At 36.8% G+C, this 24632-nt stretch overlaps 3 gene segments (V, D, J or C); all 3 read left to right on the forward strand.

Annotated features, from left to right (window-relative positions):
* The first annotated feature begins 5940 nt into the window (after nt 1-5940).
* On the forward strand, nt 5941-7065 carry LOC117598869 (immunoglobulin heavy variable 3-66-like). The segment is given in 2 exon segments: nt 5941-6037; nt 6141-7065. Coding segments are annotated over 2 exon segments (363 nt in total).
* An 11858-nt stretch (nt 7066-18923) lies between these two features.
* On the forward strand, nt 18924-19735 carry LOC117598863 (immunoglobulin heavy variable 4-39-like). The segment is given in 2 exon segments: nt 18924-19150; nt 19234-19735. Coding segments are annotated over 2 exon segments (369 nt in total).
* Nucleotides 19736-20578: 843 nt separating this feature from the next.
* Nucleotides 20579-21871, forward strand: LOC117598873 (Ig heavy chain V region 6.96-like). The segment is given in 2 exon segments: nt 20579-20710; nt 20815-21871. Coding segments are annotated over 2 exon segments (366 nt in total).
* The last annotated feature ends 2761 nt before the right edge of the window (nt 21872-24632 follow it).

Raw genomic sequence — 24632 nt, forward strand, 5'->3', positions numbered from 1 at the left:
CAGAACTAGGAGCAGAAGCATCCTCTACATAACAACAGCAGTAACACACCCAACATATCAATTCAGACAAGATGTAAATTATAACCTATATAGACATTGCCTAAAAACATCGAATCATATTTAAACATTTACATTAAGCATTCCCATGTTAAATAAAACACGTGTTCAGTTGCTAATTGAAGTAAAGCATTATTTATTCATTATATAAAATATGTTCATTAATAATGAACAATCATCTCTAAAGTGAAGGAAATTCCTAAACTACAAGAACTTTGAAGGTTACTTGCATGTACACCAATTATTAAAAACAGCCACTAATCTGAACTGGCGAACTGTAAAATGTGACATCGCTCTCATCCTTGGCACATGCAAAATCAGCCCCTGGATGTTCATATTATAGACCTGACTCTATTGGGTAAAAGGATGTCTATGCAAATCCATCCTGTTATTATTTGCTCTGCATAAAAATCAGCTTGTTGCTCAGCTAAAGCTCATATCACCCACCTGAATTACAGAACTTCCAACCATCACAGAGTTTGATTATGGGGCTAAGTGTCATTCAGCAGTGCATTTTTATACTCATGTTAACACAAGGTATCTGAGACTTCTTTATATGTTTTCCACTGAGTGTATGATTGAATGCATTAATGATTATTTTTGATTGTTTTATCTGGCAGGTTTTTGCAGTGCTGAGATCAGACTGGACCAGTCTCCTGCTGTGGTAAAGAGACCTGGAGAAACTGTGAAGATCTCTTGTAAAATCAGTGGATATTCAATGACAAGCTACAACATACACTGGGTACGACAGAAACCAGGGAAAGCTCTGGAATGGATTGGTAGGATGAGTACAGGCAATAATGAAGCAACATATGCAGAGTCTGTGAAAAACCAGTTTGCCTTGACAGAAGACGTTCCAGCAAGCACACAGTACTTAGAGGCCAAGAGTCTGAGGACAGAGGACACTGCGGTTTATTACTGCGCCCGACAAGCCACAGTGACTGAAGCTGAGGAAGCAGCTGTACAAAAACCACACACACATTTAATCACACAGCATTTTACTGAACAAGTCATTACTGTTGTCATTTATGCAAAGCATGAATATATTCTGACTCTTTTACTATGGTTAATAAACTGCTCAATTACATCTTGTTTACACTTGTTTATATTACAAACCAGAGACTTTGAATGAATAAATTTGTATTATACATTCTAATGTTTTCTTGAATTTTAAGGATATAAAGTGTTACTGCAGCATTCAGAATCTCTAAAGGCCAGATGATATCATTTCTGATCACTCATAATGTCTGTATCTGTATACTGTAAGTTTGGCTTTAACAGCTTTAATGAGCTTCATATTCCAGTTCTCTAAATGACTCTGATAAATCGTAGCTAAATCTCCCCATCTACAGAGATGACAGAGCACAGAAGTTGTGGATCTTGTTGCCTGGAAAGTACGTTTACTCAATGCAGAGTGCTACAATAATCTTACAGTCTTGGTTTGTGTTCTGGCATCCACAAGAGGACAAATGTCTGTGCTCTTATTATTAATAAATAACCAACACTACTGGAATAAGATGTGATATATACTGCTATGATCATATCCCAGACATGGACATTTAAAAATAAGGTTTAATAATATCATTTATTTAAAAAGTAGTTAAGATTAAAACTCTAAACATTAATTTTAACAATAGTGCAGCCTCCTGAACTGTTAAAGGTAAAGGAAGAAGGATTATACATTTCCAGCCCTAAATAAAAAATATATAATTATTCAAAATCACCAGCCATAATTATTCATTCACTCACTCATTCATTTATCTTTAGTAAACGCTTTACTCTGGTCAGGGTTGTGGTGAGTCTGGAGTGTATCCCAGTAACACTGGGCACGAGGCAGATATACACCCTGGATATATATGATGCCATATTCACTCTCATTATCACCCAGGGGTAATTTACATTAGCCAATTCACCATCAGCATGTTTTTGGGAGGTTGGGGGAAACCGGAGAACCTGGAGGAAACCCACACAGATACACAGAGAACATGTGAAACTCCACACAGATAATAACCTGAGCTCAGGATCGAATCAGGGACCCTGGAGCTGTGAGGCATCGATGCTACCCACTGCTGAGCAATTATCCAAATCAAACTGGTTACTTCAGCTGGTAAATCCAACCTGTTCTGCAGTTAATAACCAAATAATCACAACGGCTCTGCAAACTCTGCAACCAAAACCTTAAAAAATGCAGAAAAAATATGTGATTTGAAAGATGGATTTGTTTCAAATAAGTATTTAGTTTGTTTTGTTTTAACAAAAGTTATGAAACAAGGCCAAGTATAATATAAAACACGAAAGCTTTACACATCCACATACACACACTTAGCCTCTAGACGGGAAGTTATACATGCTTAAAAAAATGAAATTAAAAACAAAATATGGAGAATATGACTCAATTTGAAACAACTTTTTAGACTAGAAATCCTGGTACATCTGCAACATATTTTTAATATCAAAAATATACCATGTCTTTGTTAAATTTCACTCCGAGAATGAACAAAAGCACAGTCATATTCTCTGTGTTTGGACAGAAATAGTTTTATGTTACTATACTTTTGCCTCACTAATATCAGATAACCTACATCTTTATTCCCATATACAGTACAACACATATTGCTTGAATTGATCATGTTTTACCTGAATATCAGAATGTTTCTTATAGTCTATAACTCCTCTAGGGGCTGGACATGCAAATGACACTTTCCCTTTATAAGCACAGACTCCAGCTGCATTATTTCCACTGAGTTTAGACTTTTTTCAGGAACAGCCATGCAACCACAAATCAATTACTGTTTTATTTTGACATTATTGACCATAACCCGTGAGTAACAGCTTATTTGTGCATGTAATACTGATATATATTGTGTGATTATGTAGGACTATGAAATGATTAAATGTATTTGACAGGTTGCGGATGTCAGACACTGACCGAGTCTGAGCCGGTGGTCATTAAACCTGGAGGATCTCATCAACTCACCTGTACCTACTCTGGGATTAGTGATAGTGATGCAGAGATATCCTGGATTAGACAGGCTGAAGGAAAAGGCCTTGAGTGGACCTCACACGTTTCTGCTCCAAGTGGTAGCACTAAACAATACTCTCAGTCTGTTCAGGGAAGATTCACCATCTCCAGAGACAACAGCAAGAAGCAGGTGTATCTGCACATGAGCAGCCTGAAGACTGAAGACACAGCTGTGTATTACTGTGCTCGGGGAACACGCTGACACAAACAGCTGCAGTGCTGTACAAAAACTTCACATTCACTTACAGCTTCATTTATTTTAAGTGAAGCTGAAATATTCACATGTTATAAATTTCATTCAGATAATAAAGAGGGTGTGTGCTGTTCAGATGGATTCTGGGATTTGTGACTTTATCAGTTACATCTGGTTCAGCCCAGACTGTAGATTCATGCAGCCTATCAGTAACAGTGTTGTCAGGTGATTCCACAGAGTGACACGCCCCCTAAACGTGATCTCCGTAACACGTCTTCAGTAGTGACTGAGAAGGTGGACGTGAACATCTAACCTAGAATCTCATCAACATGAAATCAGCAATTCCTCTCTGTATCAGTTAAAGCCTGTAGAGGGCAGTCTATACCAGAATGAAAATGATTTGACTGGGGCATTTTCTATTGCACAGTTTGATTATAATGTTAAATGTTGAGCCCAGTTTTAATGCCACCAATAAAAAGTTTTAGCTACACGCTGTTCTGAAATCACTGTACATCACGATACAGAGCTGATAATGACATAAAGAATTGTTTTTCTAATTATTATTATTTTTATGCATTATGGCAAAGATTCAGTGTAATTTTGACTATAAATATAATAATAAGAAATAATTACATTATTTATTTATGTAAATATAAAAACAAATTAAATATATTAACACATAACATTCATATTATTAGTTATAATGATGTTAAATAGAGACAAAATGGGAAGAGACTGTGATGAACAGCTGCAGAGCTGCACTCAACACAGCTTCTCTGGAATATTTATGCAAATCTCCATCTCCTCTTGTAATATTAGCACCGTGCTTATCTAGAGAGGAAGCGCTTCTCATTAGTCCTCCTTCAACACAAACATGTTTGCTTCAGCTCCACTGCTGCTGCTGGCTCTCGCCCCCTGTGAGTGTTTGGATTTAAGCTTTATTAGTTCATCTGATCCTTTCAGTTCAACATGTCAACCTTTTCTTTTTCTCTTTTCACAGATGTGTTCTGGGCTACTGAGCTCATCCAGCCAGACTCAGTGCTTATAAAGCCAGGAGAGACTTTAACCATCACCTGTAGAGTGTCTGGAGCTTCTATCACTGATAGCAGCAGCCACTATGGAACAGGTTGGATTCGACACCCTGCAGGAAAAGCTCTGGAATGGATCAACACCATTTTTTATGATGGGGATATTTATAAAAAAGATTCCCTTAAAAACAAGTTTGTTGTCTCTCGAGACACTTCCAGTAACACCGTGACCTTACGGGGACAGAACATGCAGACTGAAGACACAGCTGTGTATTACTGCGCTCGTGATGCACACTGACACAACAAGCTGCAGCGCTGCACAAAAACATCATCTTCATCACAGTTCAGTTCTGTATTTAAATAATAAGCACATTTAACTGATTAACTAATCCCCACATTACAGACACTTCAACCCAAACATTCAGATCATTTAATCATTTAACAAAAACTAATACAAAAGTTTACTCAGTCCATAGTTATTATTAATAATATATTATTCATCTTATTTATCTTTTTAAATGAAATGCATCTGAATGTCCAATTAACATTCCACTTGCTTCACATGTTTGAAAGCAGTTTGTAACTTCATACTGTATAATTGAATTTGAATAGCAGTCATAGTAATTGGCTTTTAAATTAATTGATATCTCTGATGCCAAAAAAATGTTGTTTCTTAATGACTAATTCGTGATGTTGATTTATTACACAACACATAAGAGAGAGGTATTAGAGGAATAAAACACTTCAGCACTTGCTACTGTAGGAAAATAAATAACTTTAAGTGGGAATAATAACACCGCTTCAAGTGACACAGCATCCCACCACCCTGCCCTTGATTATTTTCCTATAACAGCATGCTCCCAAGTGGTTTATTCCTTACTGAATCTGTCACTGAGCTCCTCTGCTTCTGTGCTATTTGTGGTAAAGGTCCAAGTGTTCATGTATTTTATCAGAAATGTGCAACAGCAGTTTATTATGAATATAGGACCTAGTTACTGTAGTTTTATGGCTTGAGAGGGCAGTCTGTGTAAACTAAACCATCTCTAACTGCTCATTAATACACATTCAGCTTCTCTCTCCTCACAGACTGCAATGATTCAGCATCATCTCACTCACATTAAACAACTGAAAGATAATCGCTCTTTGTTGCAAACATTATCACAGTATTATTGTGTTTTTCATTACACTTCTCTGCAAAGAATAATAAATAACTCTAAATGCTTTAAATTATATCCTCATTCACGAAGCTTTAAGAACAGAAAAGTTATTGGCATGAGCTCCTGACTGTCAGTGATGATTGTGACCTGCATTATTTCTGGAACTACATTCAGTTTCTATTCGATACAGTTTCTGAAATATTTGTGTTGTTCAGTGATTATCAGTGATCTGAAAACTTCATGTTCTTCTGGGTGTTACAGTGATACACAGTGATGTACTAAAAGAACATGATATCTAATGAGTAAAGAGCAGTTATGGGCTTGACAGCATGAAACACAGCTGGAGTCTTACAGTGAGCTTTTTCTCTTCATGGCTATTCCTCTGGGAATCGTTTTATGTCTCTAGTGGGCGTGCCATGCAAACCAAATCCTGTGTTTGAACCATTTATGCTGATATACATTCAGCTCAACAACATACCAGCAGTTTGTGTTCATTTACAGCAACAGTTATCATTTTAATACTTTGAGATGGGACTAGGCAGAGTTTTGAGTTACTTTACTCTAGCAATGTTCATTCACTGTTAGTATTAATATTTATTACTTATTTTTTAAAAAAACTCTTTTCCTTTCTGTTGTTTTATTTTTTACTTTAACACCTATCTTTGTGTGTTCTTGTATTTCAGATTCCTGCAGTCAGACACTGATCGAGTCTGATTCAGTCATCATCAAACCTGATCAGTCTCATAAACTGACCTGCACAGCATCTGGATTGGACATTAGTGGCTATTACATGGCTTGGATCAGACAGGCTCCTGGAAAAGGACTAGAATTTGTTGCAGCAATGTACTCTAGCAGTTACATATATTACTCCAGTGCAGTTAAAGGCCGCTTCACAATCTCCAGAGACGACAGTAAGCTGCAGGTGTATCTGCACATGAACAGCGTGAGGACAGAAGACACAGCTGTGTATTACTGCGCCCGTGACCCACAGTGATACTTCTCCTTAGACATCAGTACAAAAACACATGCTTGCTATAGTCACATGACAAGCTCACATTTTCATAAGCAGTGTATTCATGGAGCTCAAAGAACCAAAATGTTTTGACTTTTACTGCATGTGGCTTATTGTGAACATTGTCTGGACATTTATGCTGGTATAAGATTACTTAGGTCAGAGTCAGTTCTGAATATATATATATATATGGTACAGAGGGTAATGTTGCCACCTCACAGCTTCAGGGCCCTCGGTTTGATCCTGGTCATACAAAATGCTTCACATTATAATTCTTACTTTTTTTACTTAGTACTTTAGCTCTATTTGAGTTTATTTTAACAAGTTGCTTTAAAATCACTTCTTTTAGATCTGGGTATTTTGAAAACTGGACCTTTGTGCCTCTAGAGGGCAGTCTGTGCAAACTCAACCATCTCAGTCTGTTGCTATCTGCACTTTTAGGCCCCGTCTCTTTTCACAGGCTGCTATGACTGCATCCAGCACCATGACTCTCAGATTAAACTCCAGGAAGATAATTGCTTGTTGTTGCTTATATCATTACTTTTGCAGAGTCTTGTGAGACAAAATGTTATTAAATAAATGCAATGCTATTCCTTTTTATCTTCATTCTACATTTATTCTTTATCCAATCAGAATGAGTCAGAGATGATGTGTTGTCTACATTATTTCTGTAACCATATTAATTAATCAAAAAACATTAATGTCTTTCTGTATAGTTCTGTGCTATAGAAGCAGATATGGTAATGGGGCAAAATAGCTCTTAAAGGCTTAATTGTAAAACACAGCTCGAGTCTTGCAATAAACATTTGCCCTTTAACGGCTATTTCTGTAATGTTTTTATATCTCTATTTCTAATGCAGATTAAGCACCATGTTTAAACCACATATGCTGATATATTCAGGAAATGAATTCATTTAGAGAAGGTGCTATTTTTATTCCTTGAGGTGCATCTGAGGAGAGTTTTGAGCTGAAGTTGCTGCATCACTGAGCATTCATTTTTGGTTTCACTCTTTATTAAATTTATTCTAAACATAATATCTGATTTTATATAAGTATATATATTTATATTTATAAAAGTATAAGACCTGTCTCTGAATGTTATTGCATTTCAGATTCATGCAGTCAGACACTGATTGAAGCAGATACAGTGACCATCAAAGCTGGTGAATCACACACCCTGACCTGTACAGCCTCTGGATTTGATTTTAGTAGCTCTTGGATGGCTTGGGTCAGACATGTGCCTGGAAAAGGGCTGGAATTAATGGCTGCTTCACCATCTTCAGAGACAACAGTAAGATGCAGGAGTATCTGCACATGAACAGAGTGAGGACAGAAGACACTGCAGTGTATTACAGCACTAGAGAAGCACAGAGACACATGAGGTTGCAGAGCTGTACACAAACCCCTTCATAATATGGAAGTATATCTTTTTTTTTTTTTTATCCTAGTCACTATAGAACATATTTATAAGGAAAACCTTTTTCCAAATATTAAAAGTAGAAAGACACTCTACATGACAGCTTTCTCTAAAATACTAAACAAAAATCATTTGTGTGTTTGTAACACAGTTAGAGCGGCCATGTGGGAGAACTCAGTTACCCAGAATTCTCCAGCCTGATTAACCTGGATTGCCTGCAGCTGCCAGGCAGGTTACTTAAGGCCAGCCTTAAACACAGCCCTTTGTCACACCTTTGTAGAGGGGTGACTGGTATGGTATGTCAGGGCTTTGCTAGAAGAAAGTGTATAAGGAGAAAGAAACAGAAGATAAGACTTAAAAAGAAACTGAAAAGAAAAGTGGAAAGAAGGGACAAGAGAGGTTTAAGGCATGGCCAAGAAAAGAGAATGAAACTAAGACAAAGATACAAAATACAATTGAAAAGTGCACAAAACACACCAGGCTCTTCCCTAAACCTTCATCTTATCTATATATAAACTCTGCTTGCCCATTTATCTCTAAGCAAGCAGGGGTTTTTCACTCTGCAACTGGTTCCACACTGAACTGTCCTGTAACAATAACAGCACGTCCCAAAGTGTTTTATTCCTCTATCACACTGTTTTGGGAATAACTACATTTTTTTAATTAATTCAAGACTTGTGTTATAGCAGTATCAACAGTTGGTCCCTCACCAGCCTCTCTCTTTTTCTCTCTCATGAAGTTGCCGCTTATGTTACTGAAAAACCACAAAGCCTTCCATTCTCAAGACTTTCTGAAAGCTTAGTTACAGCTTTACCTCTGACTGATACAAAGTCCTGACACTGGAGACTCCTTCCATGAATGCTAAACAAACATCTCTTCATAGAAATTCTCACCATATCAACAGTTACACACATTTTTATTAATCTGTTTATGTGGAGTGCCATTCAGTTATAAACCTTGCAGCCAGCACTACTGCCAGAGCTGCTGTTCTAGAAAATGAATCCACACCTTCTGACCAATCAGAACTGAGAATTCAACAGCACTGTGGTTTAAGAGACTTTAATCATCAGCTCATTCAGTGTGTCTGACGATACAGAACTCAACCGTAATAAAATGTAAAGCACAAGGTTTTAAAACAATTTAGGCACACACACACCTCTAGTATGAATGCTGACTGCCCCTTAACCCTAATTTTGGCCTTTTTAAAACGTGTTAGATAATACCAATATACACATGCACAGATAAATTACTTCCCTAAATTTAGTATCTAATCCTTGTTCTGAGTTTCTCTATATGTAAAATTTCACTCTGTTGTTGATATAAGAATATCAGAAGTTGGTAAACAGGTTTCTGTCATGGAAAAGATTTGTTGCATTAAAAAGCCACATATTCTCCATAAGATGAATCTCATCCTCATGTTTTAAATATATTTTAAATACTAAAATCCATTGAAAATGTGTTTATGTAAGACATCGAACACTGAGACTGTTCTAGTCAAATTCCCCCAGAGGACCAAAGTCCATGATTATTGAATACATATAATTGTATTGACTGTTAAAAATGATTCATTGCATGAAGCTGTAACTTTTTTCATTTTCCAGCATGGAAAAAATCTTCAGGATGGAGAGCTTTGCTCTCTGAGGTTTCTCATGAACAAGCTGCATTTTTTTATATCAACTTCTGGGTGTTAACTGTAACTCTGCTTCATCCCAACACCCTGTCATTGCTTGTTTTCCTGTAACAGTACCCCCTGCTGTGTTTTATTCCTTACTTAATGTGGTTTTACTCTAGTGTGTTTGCTTATTCACCTGAAAACACCTCACAGTCCTTAAGCTCACTCATTAACAATGTCTTAATCTTCTGATTTGTTAAAACATAAAATAAAACAGGACTGATGGATATATTTAAAAATAAACAGGTACAATAGACAATGTCATAAATTATTATATATTTAAAATTACAGTTTAGAGATGTTTGAGAGATGGCGAGGTTTTCTCATAGAGACGTTTCCTCTAAGATAAGGAGTGTGTCTATGCAAATGTCCTTCCCTGTTATATATTTCAGCAATGAAGACCAAGAGCTTTTACTTCTTCTGCTTCAACACACACCATGATCTCTACATCCCTACTGCTGCTGCTGCTGGCAGCCGTACACTGTAAGTGTTTTTCCATTTGACATATAATCCAGTTTTGGTTACTTATAGCTTTTTGCTTTTACAACATTAAAAGAACTTTTCTTTAACAGGTGTTCACTGTGTTGAGCTGATCCAGACCGGATCCACAGTATTAACCCCTGGTCAGTCAATGACTCTGACCTGTAAAGTGTCTGGATATTCATTAACTGATAGCAGCTACTGTACAGGCTGGATACGACAACCTGCAGGAAAAGCTCTGGAGTGGATCGGACATGCATGTGGGTAGCGGTAACACTTACCACAGTGAGAAACTGAAAAGCAGGTTTCAGATTTCCAGAGACACGTCCAGCAGCACAGTAACATTAACAGGGCAGAAGATGCAGACTGAAGACACAGCTGTGTATTACTGCGCTCGTAATCCACAGTGAGACAGATCAACAACATCCCTGTACAAAAACACCCAGTACAGAAAACTGCTAGAAATATTTTAACCAAAAAGAGTGTGCATATAACAAAATGAACACAAGTTCAAGTCTGACTTTTTGTTTGGTTATTTGTTTAATTTGTTTGCCTTTTAGATTTTAAACCCTAATTCTACATCTGTAACATTGCTGCACATTATACACACACAGTGAAGAGTCCAGAACACTCGGAGTTTGGTTTACACATTCAGTCGATGTTAGTTAATCTGCCAAAACAAAAAGATACAGAATGGCTATTAAGTAAGGAATAAAACACATGGGAGCATGCTGTTATTGGAAAATAATCAATGACAGGGTGATGTGATGTGCCTCGACATGAAGCGGAGTTACTCTTACCACCCTTAAGCTGATTATTTTCCTATAACAAGGAAATCAGAATGGAGCATTAAACAGCACTCTGGTATAAACCGTATTTAATTTCTCTCTCACAGAAACATAACTATTATAATCACATCACCAACAAGAACTTTCTGTAGCCGTTACCTTATCCTTCATAAAAGGTCAAGTTGTGAATTGTGTGATTATGTATGAGAATTAGTTTTTATTAAAAAGCCACGTTTCCTCCATTAGCTGAATCTCCTCCCCATGATTTAAATATGTTCTACATATGTTCATCAATGTTTAATCAGTGGATTCAGGAATAATACAGCATGTTTCCAGCAGTGTGTTGTGTTTAACACACAGTCTGTTCTCATAGTTTGAGGTGCAATATTTGAAATAACTGAAGGAGGCAGCAGAGCTCAACAAATAAAGTGCAACAAACAGAGAATTCACAAACTGCATTCTCATGAGACTCATTCAGTATCACTCATTATCAGACACACATCTGTCTTTTTTTAAAGAGATGTTTTCACTATTTGCATGATTTATGATGAATTTTGTTTCTCTTTACCTAGATTTACTGCAGATATGTAACATTTTAAAATGCAAAACGAGTGAAAAATTATAATGAGCTAAAAGAACAGAAAAATATACATTACACCCTCCTTTATCTCTCTGTCATCAGCAGGATGATCTGAAACCTCTGCTGGATTTGAGTGTTTCACAGTAACACAGTAGATGATCATGTTGTGTTGAAGGTTTAGTTGCTGTTCCCCTCTGTTACATCATCAGGACTCACATTTATTCCATCATGACGTCATGATGCGAGTCTCATCAACACTCACCATGAAGATCCCACTCTCCTTAATCCTGAGCAAAAATTTCTGAGCAGAATTATTTAAATCAGTTTAATATATATAACTTTATAAAGTTTAAGCTCATTTACAAATGTTTAGCTTATTGAAAGACATTTAGTTATTATTAGTAGTAGGTTTTTCCTCCACTAGAACAGAGGCAGGCCAAAATCTAGTATCTATCAATAGCTTGACAATGAATATATTAGGACTGAGTAATGCATTATGTCATGACATCTCATAATAAGAATGATGTGAGGCAAACAAATACACACACTTAAAGGCAGATAGACAGCTGCATTCATAATGTCTAATTTTTAAATGTTTCTAAAAGTCCATAACACTACTGAGTTCATGCCATGTTTCCTCTAGATACCAAACACGTTCAACAGAAAGCTGAAAAGAAAAAAACCTCACTAAATTTAAGCTCCTGACCTCTGTCCTTTTGTGTAATTTGTGTTTTGATAGGACAGTGTGTGCTTAGACTATCTACTGTTAGATTCTCCTCAAGAGGCATTTTATGAAAAAAGGAAAGTAGAGTAAATAATCCTGAAAACTATTTTTGTGACGTCTGAATTATCATTTCTAACATCAAGAAATTAATGAAAGGTGAGAGAAAATGTAATGCAGTCATTTGTAAATCTCTAAATAAAAAGTGTATCTTATAGTGGATTTGGCTGATATTAATTATTAAATTCATATTAATTCACTACACTCTGTGAAAGCAATAAACAAACCAGTTCAACTGAAAACACTGATACTGATATAATAATAAGGGTTAAATATCTTCAGGATGGAGAGCTTTGCTCTTTGCGGTTTCTCTGTAACAGGCAGCATTTTATTTAAATCAACATTAGGATGGTAAGTGTAACTCTGCTTCATCCCACCATCATGTTATTGCTTATTTTCCTGAAAGAGTTAATAAATAGCCACATATTCCCCATAAGAAGAATCTCCTCCTCATGATTTAAATATATTTTAAATACATTCTCCTCCCATCATCAGCAGATAAGCAAATACAAGTGCAAGTGTCAAGGTCAAGGTTTCATATTCAGTTACGAGTGATGGTACATCTTGGATCCGACAACCTGCAGGAAAAGCTCTGGAGTGGATTGGAGCTATCTATTACAATGGGGTTACAGCTTACAGTGACAAACTGAAAAACAAGTTCAGCATCTCCAGAGACACGGCTACTAACACAATAACAATTCGAGGACAGAATCTGCAAACTGAAGACACAGCTGTGTATTACTGCACAAAAGGCTCACAGTGACACAGAATAGTGGATTCCCCTTACAAAAACTTTGAGACCTGTTAGAGACATCCTCTCAATGCAACTAATAAACCATCTCACTCACACTTTTACTTTCTTTTTTAGAGTAGTTTTAAGATCTTGTGTCAGGTCAAACACACAAACTGTAGTTTCAATAAAATAATTGAATAAAAATTATGTTCTTCCAAGAGAGGTCATTTTTAATTTTTATTCATTCCTTCATTTTACAGAATATTTATTCAACAATAAAAATAAATGATTAATCAGTGGATTCATGTTTCCAACAGTTTATTGTGTTTAACACACCGTCTGTTGTCACATGCTGAGGTCCAATAACTTCAAAACACAGTAGGAGGCAGCAGAGCTCAACAAATCAATTAAAAAAAAAATCCCATGGAGGTAGAAACTCCAGTACTCTCAGCATGGTGTGTGAATTGTGGCTCTGACAGTTCCTCAACCAACAAACTAATAGGCATCCCAGTCCCAATACACACCTCTAGTCTCAACCAGATTTCCTGCAGGATTCCTAAAAACAAACCTCCTATTTGTATTAGTATCTGTTCAGAACATATTATCTGTTCATTCCAAATAATGTATTCATATCCCTACATCCCAACTCCTCACACAAATCTTCACCATATCAACAATGCTACACATGTTTTTTTAATCAATTTAAGTGGAGTTTTCATTATATAAGTCTCTGTGTAAATTGTACGATAAGATATTAAAACGAGCGTCTCTCTGTAAACCTTGCAGCTGGAACAGCTGTCAGAGCCGCTGTTATAGAAATGTAACTAACACCTTCTGACCACAGCACCTACTATTTAAGTGAGAAAGGTGTATTTTAGATGATTGTTCAGCTATTTAGCTTTTTCGCAGAATAAAAATGTTATGGTCTAATCAGTTGTTCACAGAGATTCATTAGTGTTGTGTTTATTTCAGACTAATTTTAAAAAGAATTGACTGAGTTTTCAAAGAGAAAGAATGTTAATGAATAAATTAGTAAACCTGAGTCTTCAAGGTCATGCAGTAGTTGATGATACATTTTATGCAAATCCTCCACTCGTGTCTCTTACATTAAGGAGATCTGTGTGTGTGAGTGTGTGTGTGGTGAGGAGGAGGAGAGCAGCTGAGCAGTTTAATTCACTTCAGTTAATTACCCAAACAACGATGTTCTCATCAGTGCTGCTGCTGCTAACAGCTGCATTCTGTAAGTCTCCATGTTGGCTGAATGAGTTTAGATTTGATATCTGGTTGTGAAAATGATTTGAAGACATTTGATGATGTTCTATTGCTGTTATTCACAGGTGGTGTTGGCAGTGTGGAGCTCACTCAGTCAGCCTCTGTGCTCGTGAAACCTGGAGAGTCCTTCTCCATCTCTTGTAAAGTCTCAGAGTCGAGTTATTGTATTCACTGGATACGACAACCTGCTGGGAAAGCACTGGAATGGCTCGGATATCTGTGTGATGGTGGTGGCACTAATCTCAAAGACACAATGAAGAGCAAGATCAGTTTCAGCCAGGACACATCCAGCAGCACAGTTTATTTAAGAGGACAAAACTTTCAGACTGAGGACACGGCTGTGTATTACTGCGCCAGAGACACAGCACTACAAACTCACTGCAGCCCTGTACAAAAACATCCCTGTTCATGTTCATCTCTCTGCAGTACACTTGTCCCCAGGGACGCCTGCTATAAATGAGCTAGCAGGGCTAAGACCCCTCTGTATTTCAAAGATAAAAGCACATCAACATAATCTTTCATCTTTGGCCTCAACATCAATCCATTCCAAAGCTTTTCTGCAGGTTGCTGAATCTGAGCTGTGTAAAGTGGATGTTGGTATCAGTGATAGAAGCTCCACACACTCAGCTCAGTACAAAACACACATCTGCAAGAACAGAAGCAAAGTGTAAATGTTTTTGCTCCTGTAGAGGGCAGTGGTTCACTTCTACTGAGGTAAAAGTCACGAAACTTGCTTTTAAAGGAAGCATTTTCTGAAATGAGAAAAGACACAAGTATTATCTCTCAGAACTAGGAGCAGAAGCATCCTCTAAATAACAACAGCAGTAACACACCCAACATATCAATTCAGACAAGATGTAAATTATAACCTATATAGACTTTGCCTAAAAACATCGAATCATATTTAAACATTTACATTAAGCATTCCCATGTTAAATAAAACAGTGTTCAGTTGCTAATTGAAGTAAAGCATTATTTATTCATTATATAAAATATGTTCATTAATAATGAACAATCATCTCTAAAGTGAAGGAAATTCCTAAACTACAAGAACTTTGAAGGTTACTTGCATGTACACCAATTATTAAAAACAGCCACTAATCTGAACTGGCAAACTGTAAAATGTGACATCGCTCTCAACCTTGGCACATGCAAAATCAGCCCCTGGATGTTCATATTATAGACCTGACTCTATTGGGTAAAAGGATGTCTATGCAAATCCATCCTCTTATTATTTGCTCTGCATAAAAATCAGCTTGTTGCTCAGCTAAAGCTCATATCACCCACCTGAATTACAGAACTTCCAACCATCACAGAGTTTGATTATGGGGCTAAGTGTCATTCAGCAGGGCATTTTTATACTCATGTTAACACAAGGTATCTGAGACTTCTTTATATGTTTTCCACTGAGTGTATGATTTAACGCATTAATGATTATTTTTGATTGTTTTATCTGGCAGGTTTTTGCAGTGCTGAGATCAGACTGGACCAGTCTCCTGCTGTGGTAAAGAGACCTGGAGAAACTGTGAAGATCTCTTGTAAAATCAGTGGATATTCAATGACAAGCAACAACATACACTGGGTACGACAGAAACCAGGGAAAGCTCTGGAATGGATTGGCTGGATGAGTACAGGCGATAATCAAGCAACATATGCAGAGTCAGTGAAAAACCAGCTCATCTTTACAGAAGACGTCCCAGCAAGCACACAGTACTTAGAGGCCAAGAGTCTGAGGACAGAGGACACTGCGGTTTATTACTGCGCCCGACAAGCCACAGTGACTGAAGCTGAGGAAGCAGCTGTACAAAAACCACACACACATTTAATCACACAGCATTTTACTGAACAAGTCATTACTGTTGTCATTTATGCAAAGCATGAATATATTCTGACTCTTTTACTATGGTTAATAAACTGCTCAATTACATCTTGTTTACACTTGTTTATATTACAAACCAGAGACTGTGAATGAATAAATTTGTATTATACATTGTAATGTTTTCTTGAATTTTAAGGCTATAAAGTGTTACTGCAGCATTCAGAATCTCTAAAGGCCAGATGATATCATTTCTGATCACACATAATGTCTGTATCTGTATACTGTAAGTTTGGCTTTAACGGCCTTAATGAGCTTCATATTCCAGTTCTCTAAATGACTCTGATAAATCGTAGCTAAATCTCCCCATCTACAGAGATGACAGAGCACAGAAGTTGTGGATCTTGTTGCCTGGAAAGTACGTTTACTCAATGCAGAGTGCTACAATAATCTTACAGTCTTGGTTTGTGTTCTGGCATCCACAAGAGGACAAATGTCTGTGCTCTTATTATTAATAAATAACCAACACTACTGGAATAAGATGTGATATATACTGCTATGATCATATCCCAGACATGAACATTTAAAAATAAGGTTTAGTAATATCATTTATTTAAAAAGTAGTTAAGATTAAAACTCTAAACATTAATTTTAACAATAGTGTAGCCTCCTGAACTGTTAAAGGTAAAGGAAGAAGGATTATACATGTCCAGCCCTAAATAAAAAATATATAATTATTCAAAATCACCAGCCATAATTATTCATTCACTCACTCATTCATTTATCTTTAGTAAACGCTTTACTCTGGTCAGGGTTGTGGTGAGTCTGGAGTGTATCCCAGTAACACTGGGCACGAGGCAGATATACACCCTGGATATATATGATGCCATATTCACTCTCATTAACACCCAGGGGTAATTTACATTAGCCAATTCACCATCAGCATGTTTTTGGGAGGTTGGAGGAAACCGGAGAACCTGGAGGAAACCCACACAGATACACAGAGAACATGCGAAACTCCACACAGATAATAACCTGAGCTCAGGATCGAATCAGGGACCGTGGAGCTGTGAGGCATCGATGCTACCCACTGCTGAGCAATTATCCAAATCAAACTGGTAACTTCAGCTGGTAAATCCAACCTGTTCTGCAGTTAATAACCAAATAATCACAACGGCTCTCCAAACTCTGCAACCAAAACCTTAAAAAATGCAGAAAAAATATGTGATTTGAAAGATGGATTTGTTTCAAATAAGTATTTAGTTTGTTTTGTTTTAACAAAAGTTATGAAACAAGGCCAAGTATAATATAAAACACGAAAGCTTTACACATCCACATACACACACTTAGCCTCTAGACGGGAAGTTATACATGCTTAAAAAAATGAAATTAAAAACAAAATATGAAGAATATGACTGAATTTGAAACAACTTTTTAGACTAGAAATCCTGGTACATCTACAACATATTTTTAATATCAAAAATGTGCCATGTCTTAAAAAATGTGCCATGTTAAATTTCACTCCGAGAATGAACAAAAGCACAGTCATATGTTTTATGATACTTTTGCCTCACTAATATCAAATAACCTACATCTTTATTCCCATATACAGTACAACGCATATTGCTTGAATTGATCATGTTTTACCCGAATATCAGAATGTTTCTTATAGTCTATAACTCCTCTAGGGGCTGGACATGCAAATGACACTTTCCCTTTATAAGCACAGACTCCAGCTGCATTATTTCCACTGAGTTTAGACTTTTTTCAGGAACAGCCATGCAACCACAAATCAATTACTGTTTTATTTTGACATTATTGACCATAACCTGTGAGTAATAGCTTATTTGTGCATGTAATACTGATATATATTGTGTGATTATGTAGGACTATGAAATGATTAAATGTATTTGACAGGTTGCGGATGTCAGACACTGACCGAGTCTGAGCTGGTGGTCATTAAACCTGGAGGATCTCATCAACTCACCTGTACCTACTCTGGGATTAGTGATAGTGATGCAGAGATATCCTGGATTAGACAGGCTCAAGGAAAAGGCCTTGAGTGGACCTCATTCATTTCTGCTCCGAGTGGTGGTACTAAACAATACTCTCAGTCTGTTCAGGGAAGATTCACCATCTCCAGAGACAACAGCAAGAAGCAGGTGTATCTGCACATGAGCAGCCTGAAGACTGAAGACACAGCTGTGTATTACTGTGCTCGGGGAACACGCTGACACAAACAGCTGCAGTGCTGTACAAAAACTTCACATTCACTTACAGCTTCATTTATTTTAAGTGAAGCTCAAATATTCACATGTTATAAATTTCATTCAGATAATAAAGAGGGTGTGTGCTGTTCAGATGGATTCTGGGATTTGTGACTTTATCAGTTACATCTGGTTCAGCCCAGACTGTAGATTCATGCAGCCTATCAGTAACAGTGTTGTCAGGTGATTCCACAGAGTGACACGCCCCCTAAACTTGATCTCCGTAACACGTCTTCAGCAGTGACTGAGAAGGTGGATGTGAACATCTAACCTAGAATCTCATCAACATGAAATCAGCAATTCCTCTCTGTATCAGTTAAAGCCTGTAGAGGGCAGTCTATACCAGAATGAAAATGATTTGACTGGGGCATTTTCTATTGCACAGTTTGATTATAATGTTAAATGTTGAGCCCAGTTTTAATGTCACCAATAAAAAGATTTAGCTACACGCTGTTCTGAAATCACTGTACGTCATGATACAGAGCTGATAATGACATAAAGAATTGTTTTTCTAATTATTATTATTTTTATGTATTATGGCAAAGATTCAGTGTAATTTTGACTATAAATATAATAATAAGAAATAATTACATTATTTATTTGTGTAAATATAAAAACAAATTAAATAATTTAACACAAAACATTCATATTATTAGTTATAATGATGTTAAATAGAGACAAAATGGGAAGAGACTGTGATTAACAGCTGCAGAGCTGCACTCAACACAGCTTCTCTGTAATATTTATGCAAATCTCCATCTCCTCTTGTAATATTAGCACCGTGCTTATCTAGAGAGGAAGCGCTTCTCATTAGTCCTCCTTCAACACAAACATGTTTGCTTCAGCTCCACTGCTGCTGCTGGCTCTCGCCCCCTGTGAGTGTTTGGATTTAAGCTTTATTAGTTCATCTGATCCTTTCAGTTCAACATGTCAACCTTTTCTTTTTCTCTTTTCACAGATGTGTTCTGTGCTACTGAGCTCATCCAGCCAGACTCAGTGCTTATAAAGCCAGGAGAGACTTTAACCATCACCTGTAGAGTGTCTGGAGCTTCTATCACTGATAGCAGCAGCCACTATGGAACAGGTTGGATTCGACAACCTGCAGGAAAAGCTCTGGAATGGATCAATTTAATTTATTTTAATGGGAATATTGCTAAGAAAGATTCACTTAAAAACAAGTTTGTCGTCTTCCAAGACACTTCCAGTAACACTGTGACCTTATGGGGACAGAACATCCAGACTGAAGACACAGCTGTGTATTACTGCACTCGTGATGCACACTGACACAACAAGCTGCAGCGCTGCACAAAAACATCATCTTCATCACAATTCAGTTCTGTATTTAAATAATAAGCACATTTAACTGATTAACTAATCCCCACATTACAGACACTTCAACCCAAACATTTAGATCATTTAATCATTTAACAAAAACTAATACAAAAGTTTACTCAGTTCATAGTTATTATTAATAATATCTTATTCATCTTATTTATCTTTTTAAATGAAATGCATCTGAATATCCAGTTAACATTCCACTTGCATCACATGTTTGAAAGCAGTTTGTAACTTCATATAATTGAATTTGAATTAATATATAATTGGCTTTTAAATTAAATGATAACTCTGACGCCAAAAAAAAAAAAAAAGTTGTTTCTTAATGACTAATTTCTGTTGTTGATTAAATACACAACACATAAGAGAGAGGTATTAGAGGAATTAAACACTTCAGCACATGCTACTGTAGGAAAATAAATAACTTTAAGTGGGAATAATAACACCGCTTCAAGTGACACAGCATCCCACCACCCTGCCCTTGATTATTTTCCTATAACAGCATGCCCCCAAGTGGTTTATTCCTTACTGAATCTGTCACTGAGCTCCTCTGCTTCTGTGCTATTTGTGGTAAAGGTCGAAGTGTTCATGTATAATAAGAGACATGTATAATAACTCCAAATGTGAGAAGAACAGAAAAGTGATTGGCATGAGCTCCTGACTGAATGAGTCAGTGATGATTGTGACCTGCATTATTTCTGGAACTACATTCAGTTTCTATTCGATACAGTTTCTGAAATGTTTGTGTTGTTCAGTGATTATTCATCAGAAAACTTCAGGTTCTTACACAGTGACGTACTAAAAGGACATGATATCTAATGAGTAAAGAGCAGTTATGGACTTGACAGCATGAAACACAGCTGCAATCTTACAGTGAGCTTTTTCTCTTCATGGCTATTCCTCTGGGAATCGTTTTATGTCTCTAGTGGGCGTGCCATGCAAACCAAATCCTGTGTTTGAACCATTTATGCTGATATACATTCAGCTCAACAACATACCAGCAGTTTGTGTTCATTTACAGCAACAGTGATCATTTTAATTCTTTGAGATGGGACTAGGCAGAGTTTTGAGTTACTTTACTCTAACAATCTTCATTCAATGTTAGTATTAATATTTATTACTTATTTAAAAAAAACCCTCTTTTTCTTTTTGTTGTTCTATTTTTTTACTTTAACACCTATCTTTGTGTATTCTTCTATTTCAGATTCCTGCAGTCAGACACTGATCCAGTCTGATTCAGTCATCATCAAACCTGATCAGTCTCATAAACTGACCTGCACAGCATCTGGATTGGACTTTACTAGCTATTACATGGCTTGGATCAGACAGGCTCCTGGAAAAGGACTGGAATGGGTTGCATCTATCTCAGATGGCAGTGTTAGCAAATATTACTCCAGTGCAGTTAAAGGCCGCTTCACCATCTCCAGAGACGACAGTAAGCTGCAGGTGTATCTGCACATGAACAGCGTGAGGACAGAAGACACAGCTGTGTATTACTGCGCCCGACACACACAGTGATACTTCTCCTTAGACATCAGTACAAAAACACATGCTTGCTATAGTCACATGACAAGCTCACATTTTCATAAGCAGTGTATTCATGGAGCTAAAAGAACCAAAATGTTTTGACTTTTACTGCATGTGGCTTATTGTGAACATTGTCTGGACATTTATGCTGGTATAAGATTACTTAGGTCAGAGTCAGTTCTGAATATATATATATATATATGGTACAGAGGGTAATGTTGCCACCTCACAGCTTCAGGGCCCTCGGTTTGATCCTGGTCATACAAAATGCTCCACATTATAATTCTTACTTTTTTTACTTAGTACTTTAGCTCTATTTGAGTTTTTTTTAACAAGTTGCTTTAAAATCACTTCATTTAGATCTGAGTATTTTGAAAACTGGACCTTTGTGCCTCTAGAGGGCAGTCTGTGACCAGCACCATGACTCTCAGATTAAACTCCAGGAAGATAATTGCTTGTTGTTGCTTATATCATTACTTTTGCAGAGTCTTGTGAGACAAAATGTTATTAAATAAATGCAATGCTATTCCTTTTATCTTCATTCTACATTTATTCTTTGTCCAATCAGAATGAGTCAGAGATGATGTGTGGTCTACATTATTTCTGTAACCATATTAATTAATCAAAAAACATTAATGTCTTTCTGTATAGTTCTGTGCTATAGAAGCAGATATGGTAATGGGGCAAAATAGCTCTTAAAGGCTTAATTGTAAAACACAGCTCGAGTCTTGCAATAAACATTTGCCCTTTAATGGCTATTTCTGTAATGTTTTTATATCACTATTTCTATTGAAGCAGATACAGTGACCATCAAAGCTGGTGAATCACACACCCTGACCTGTACAGCCTCTGGATTTGATTTTAGTAGCTCTTGGATGGCTTGGGTCAGACATGTGCCTGGAAAAGGGCAGGAATTAATGGCTGCTTCACCATCTTCAGAGACAACAGTAAGATGCAGGAGTATCTGCACATGAACAGAGTGAGGACAGAAGACACTGCAGTGTATTACTGCGCTAGAGAATCACAGAGACACATGAGGTTGCAGAGCTGTACACAAACCCCTTCATAACATGGAAGTATATCTTTTTTTTTTTTTTTTTTTTTTTTTTATCCTAGTCACTATAGAACATATTTATAAGGAAAACCTTTTTCCAAATATTAAAAGTGGAAAGACACTCTACATGACAGCTTTCTCTAAAATACTAAACAAAAAGCATTTATCTGTTAGTAACACAGTTAGAGTGGCCATGTGGGAGAACTCAGTTACCCAGAATTCTCCAGGCTGATTAACTTGGATTGCCTGCAGCTGCCAGGCAGGTTACTTAAGGCCAGCCTTGAACACAGCCCTTTGTCACACCTTTGTAGAGGGGTGACTGGTATGGTACTTCAGGGCTTTGCTAGAGGAAAAGAAAAAAAGAAACAGAAGATAAGAATAAAAGAGGATTAGAAAAAAAACTGAAAAGTAAAGCAGAAAGAAAATGGAGGAAAGAAGAGACAAGAGAGGTTTAAGGCATGGCCAAGAAAAGAGAATGAAACTAAGACAAAGATACAAAATACAATTGAAAAGTGCACAAAACACACCCAGACCCTTCCCTAAACCTTCATCTTATCTATATATAAACTCTGCTTGCCCATTTATCTCTAAGCAAGCAGGGGTTTTTCACTCTGCAACTGGTTCCACACTGAACTGTCCTGTAACAATAACAGCATGTCCCAAAGTGTTTTATTCCTCTATCACACTGTTTTGGGAATAATTACATCTTTTAAATTAATTCAAGACTTGTGTTATAGCAGTATCAACAGTTGGTCCCTCACCAGCCTCTCTCTTTTTCTCTCTCATGAAGTTGCAGCTTATGTTACTGAGAAACCACAAAGCCTTCCATTCTCAAGACTTTCTGAAAACTTAGTTACAGCTTTACCTCTGACTGATACAAAGTCCTGACACTGGAGACTCCTTCCATGAATGCTAAACAAACATCTCTTCATAGAAATTCTCACCATATCAACAGTTACACACATTTTTATTAATCTGTTTATGTGAAGTGCCATACAGTTATAAACCTTGCAGCCAGCACTACTGCCAGAGCTGCTGTTCTAGAAAATGAATCCACACCTTCTGACCAATCAGAACTGAGAATTCAACAGCACTGTGGTTTAAGAGACTTTAATCATCAGCTCATTCAGTGTGTCTGACGATACAGAACTCAACTGTAATAAAATGTAAAGCACAAGGTTTTAAAACAATTTAGGCACACACACACCTCTAGTATCAATGCTTACTGCCCCTTAACCCTAATTTTGGCCTTTTTAAAACATGTTAGATAATACCAATATACACATTCACAGATAAATGACCTCCCTAAATTTAGGATCTACTCCTTGTTCTGAGTTTCTCTATATGTAAAATTTCACTCTGTTGTTGATATAAGAATATCAGAAGTTGGTAAACAGGTTTGTCATGGAAAAGATTTGTTCCATTAAAAAGCCACATATTCTCCATAAGATGAATCTCATCCTCATGTTTTAAATATATTTTGAATACTAAAATCCATTGAAAATGTGTTTATGTAAGACATCGAACACTGAGACTCTAGTCAAATTCCCCCAGAGGGAATGATTACTGAATACATATAATTGTATTGACTGTTGAAATGATTCATTGCATGAAGCTGTAACTTTTCATTTTTCAGCACTGAAAAAATCTTCAGGATGGAGAGCTTTGCTCTTTGTGGTTTCTCGCGAACAAGCTGCATTTTTTTTATATCAACTTCTGGGTGTTAACTGTAACTCTGCTTCATCCCAACACCCTGTCGTTGCTTGTTTTCCTGTAACATTACCTCCTTCTGTGTTTTATTCATTAATTAATGTGGTTTTATTCTAGTGTGTTTGCTTATTCACCTGAAAACACCTCACAGTCCTTAAGCTCACTCATTAACAATGTCTTAATCTTCTGATTTGTTAAAACATAAAATAAAACAGGACTGATAGATATATTTAAAAATAAACAGGTACAATAGACATTGTCACAAATTATTATATTTGTAAAATTACAGATTAGAGATGTTTGAGAGATGGCAAGGTTTTCTCATAGAGACTTTTCCTCTAAGATAAGGAGTGTGTCTATGCAAATGTCCTTCCCTGTTATATATTTAAGCAATGAAGACCAAGAGCTTTTATTCTGCTTCAACACACACCATGATCTCTACATCCCTACTGCTGCTGCTGCTGGCAGCCGTACACTGTAAGTGTTTTTCCATTTGACATATAATCCAGTTTTGGTTACTTATAGCTTTTTGTTTTTACAACATTAAAATAACTTTTCTTTAACAGGTGTTCACTGTGTTGAGCTGATCCAGACCGGATCCACAGTATTAACCCCTGGTCAGTCAATGACTCTGACCTGTAAAGTATCTGGATATTCATTAACTGATAGCAGCTACTGTACACACTGGATCCGACAACCTGCAGGAAAAGCTCTGGAGTGGGTTGGACGTA

This window comes from Pangasianodon hypophthalmus, chromosome 13, assembly GCF_027358585.1.
Source record: "Pangasianodon hypophthalmus isolate fPanHyp1 chromosome 13, fPanHyp1.pri, whole genome shotgun sequence".
Classification (NCBI taxonomy): Eukaryota; Metazoa; Chordata; class Actinopteri; order Siluriformes; family Pangasiidae; genus Pangasianodon; species Pangasianodon hypophthalmus.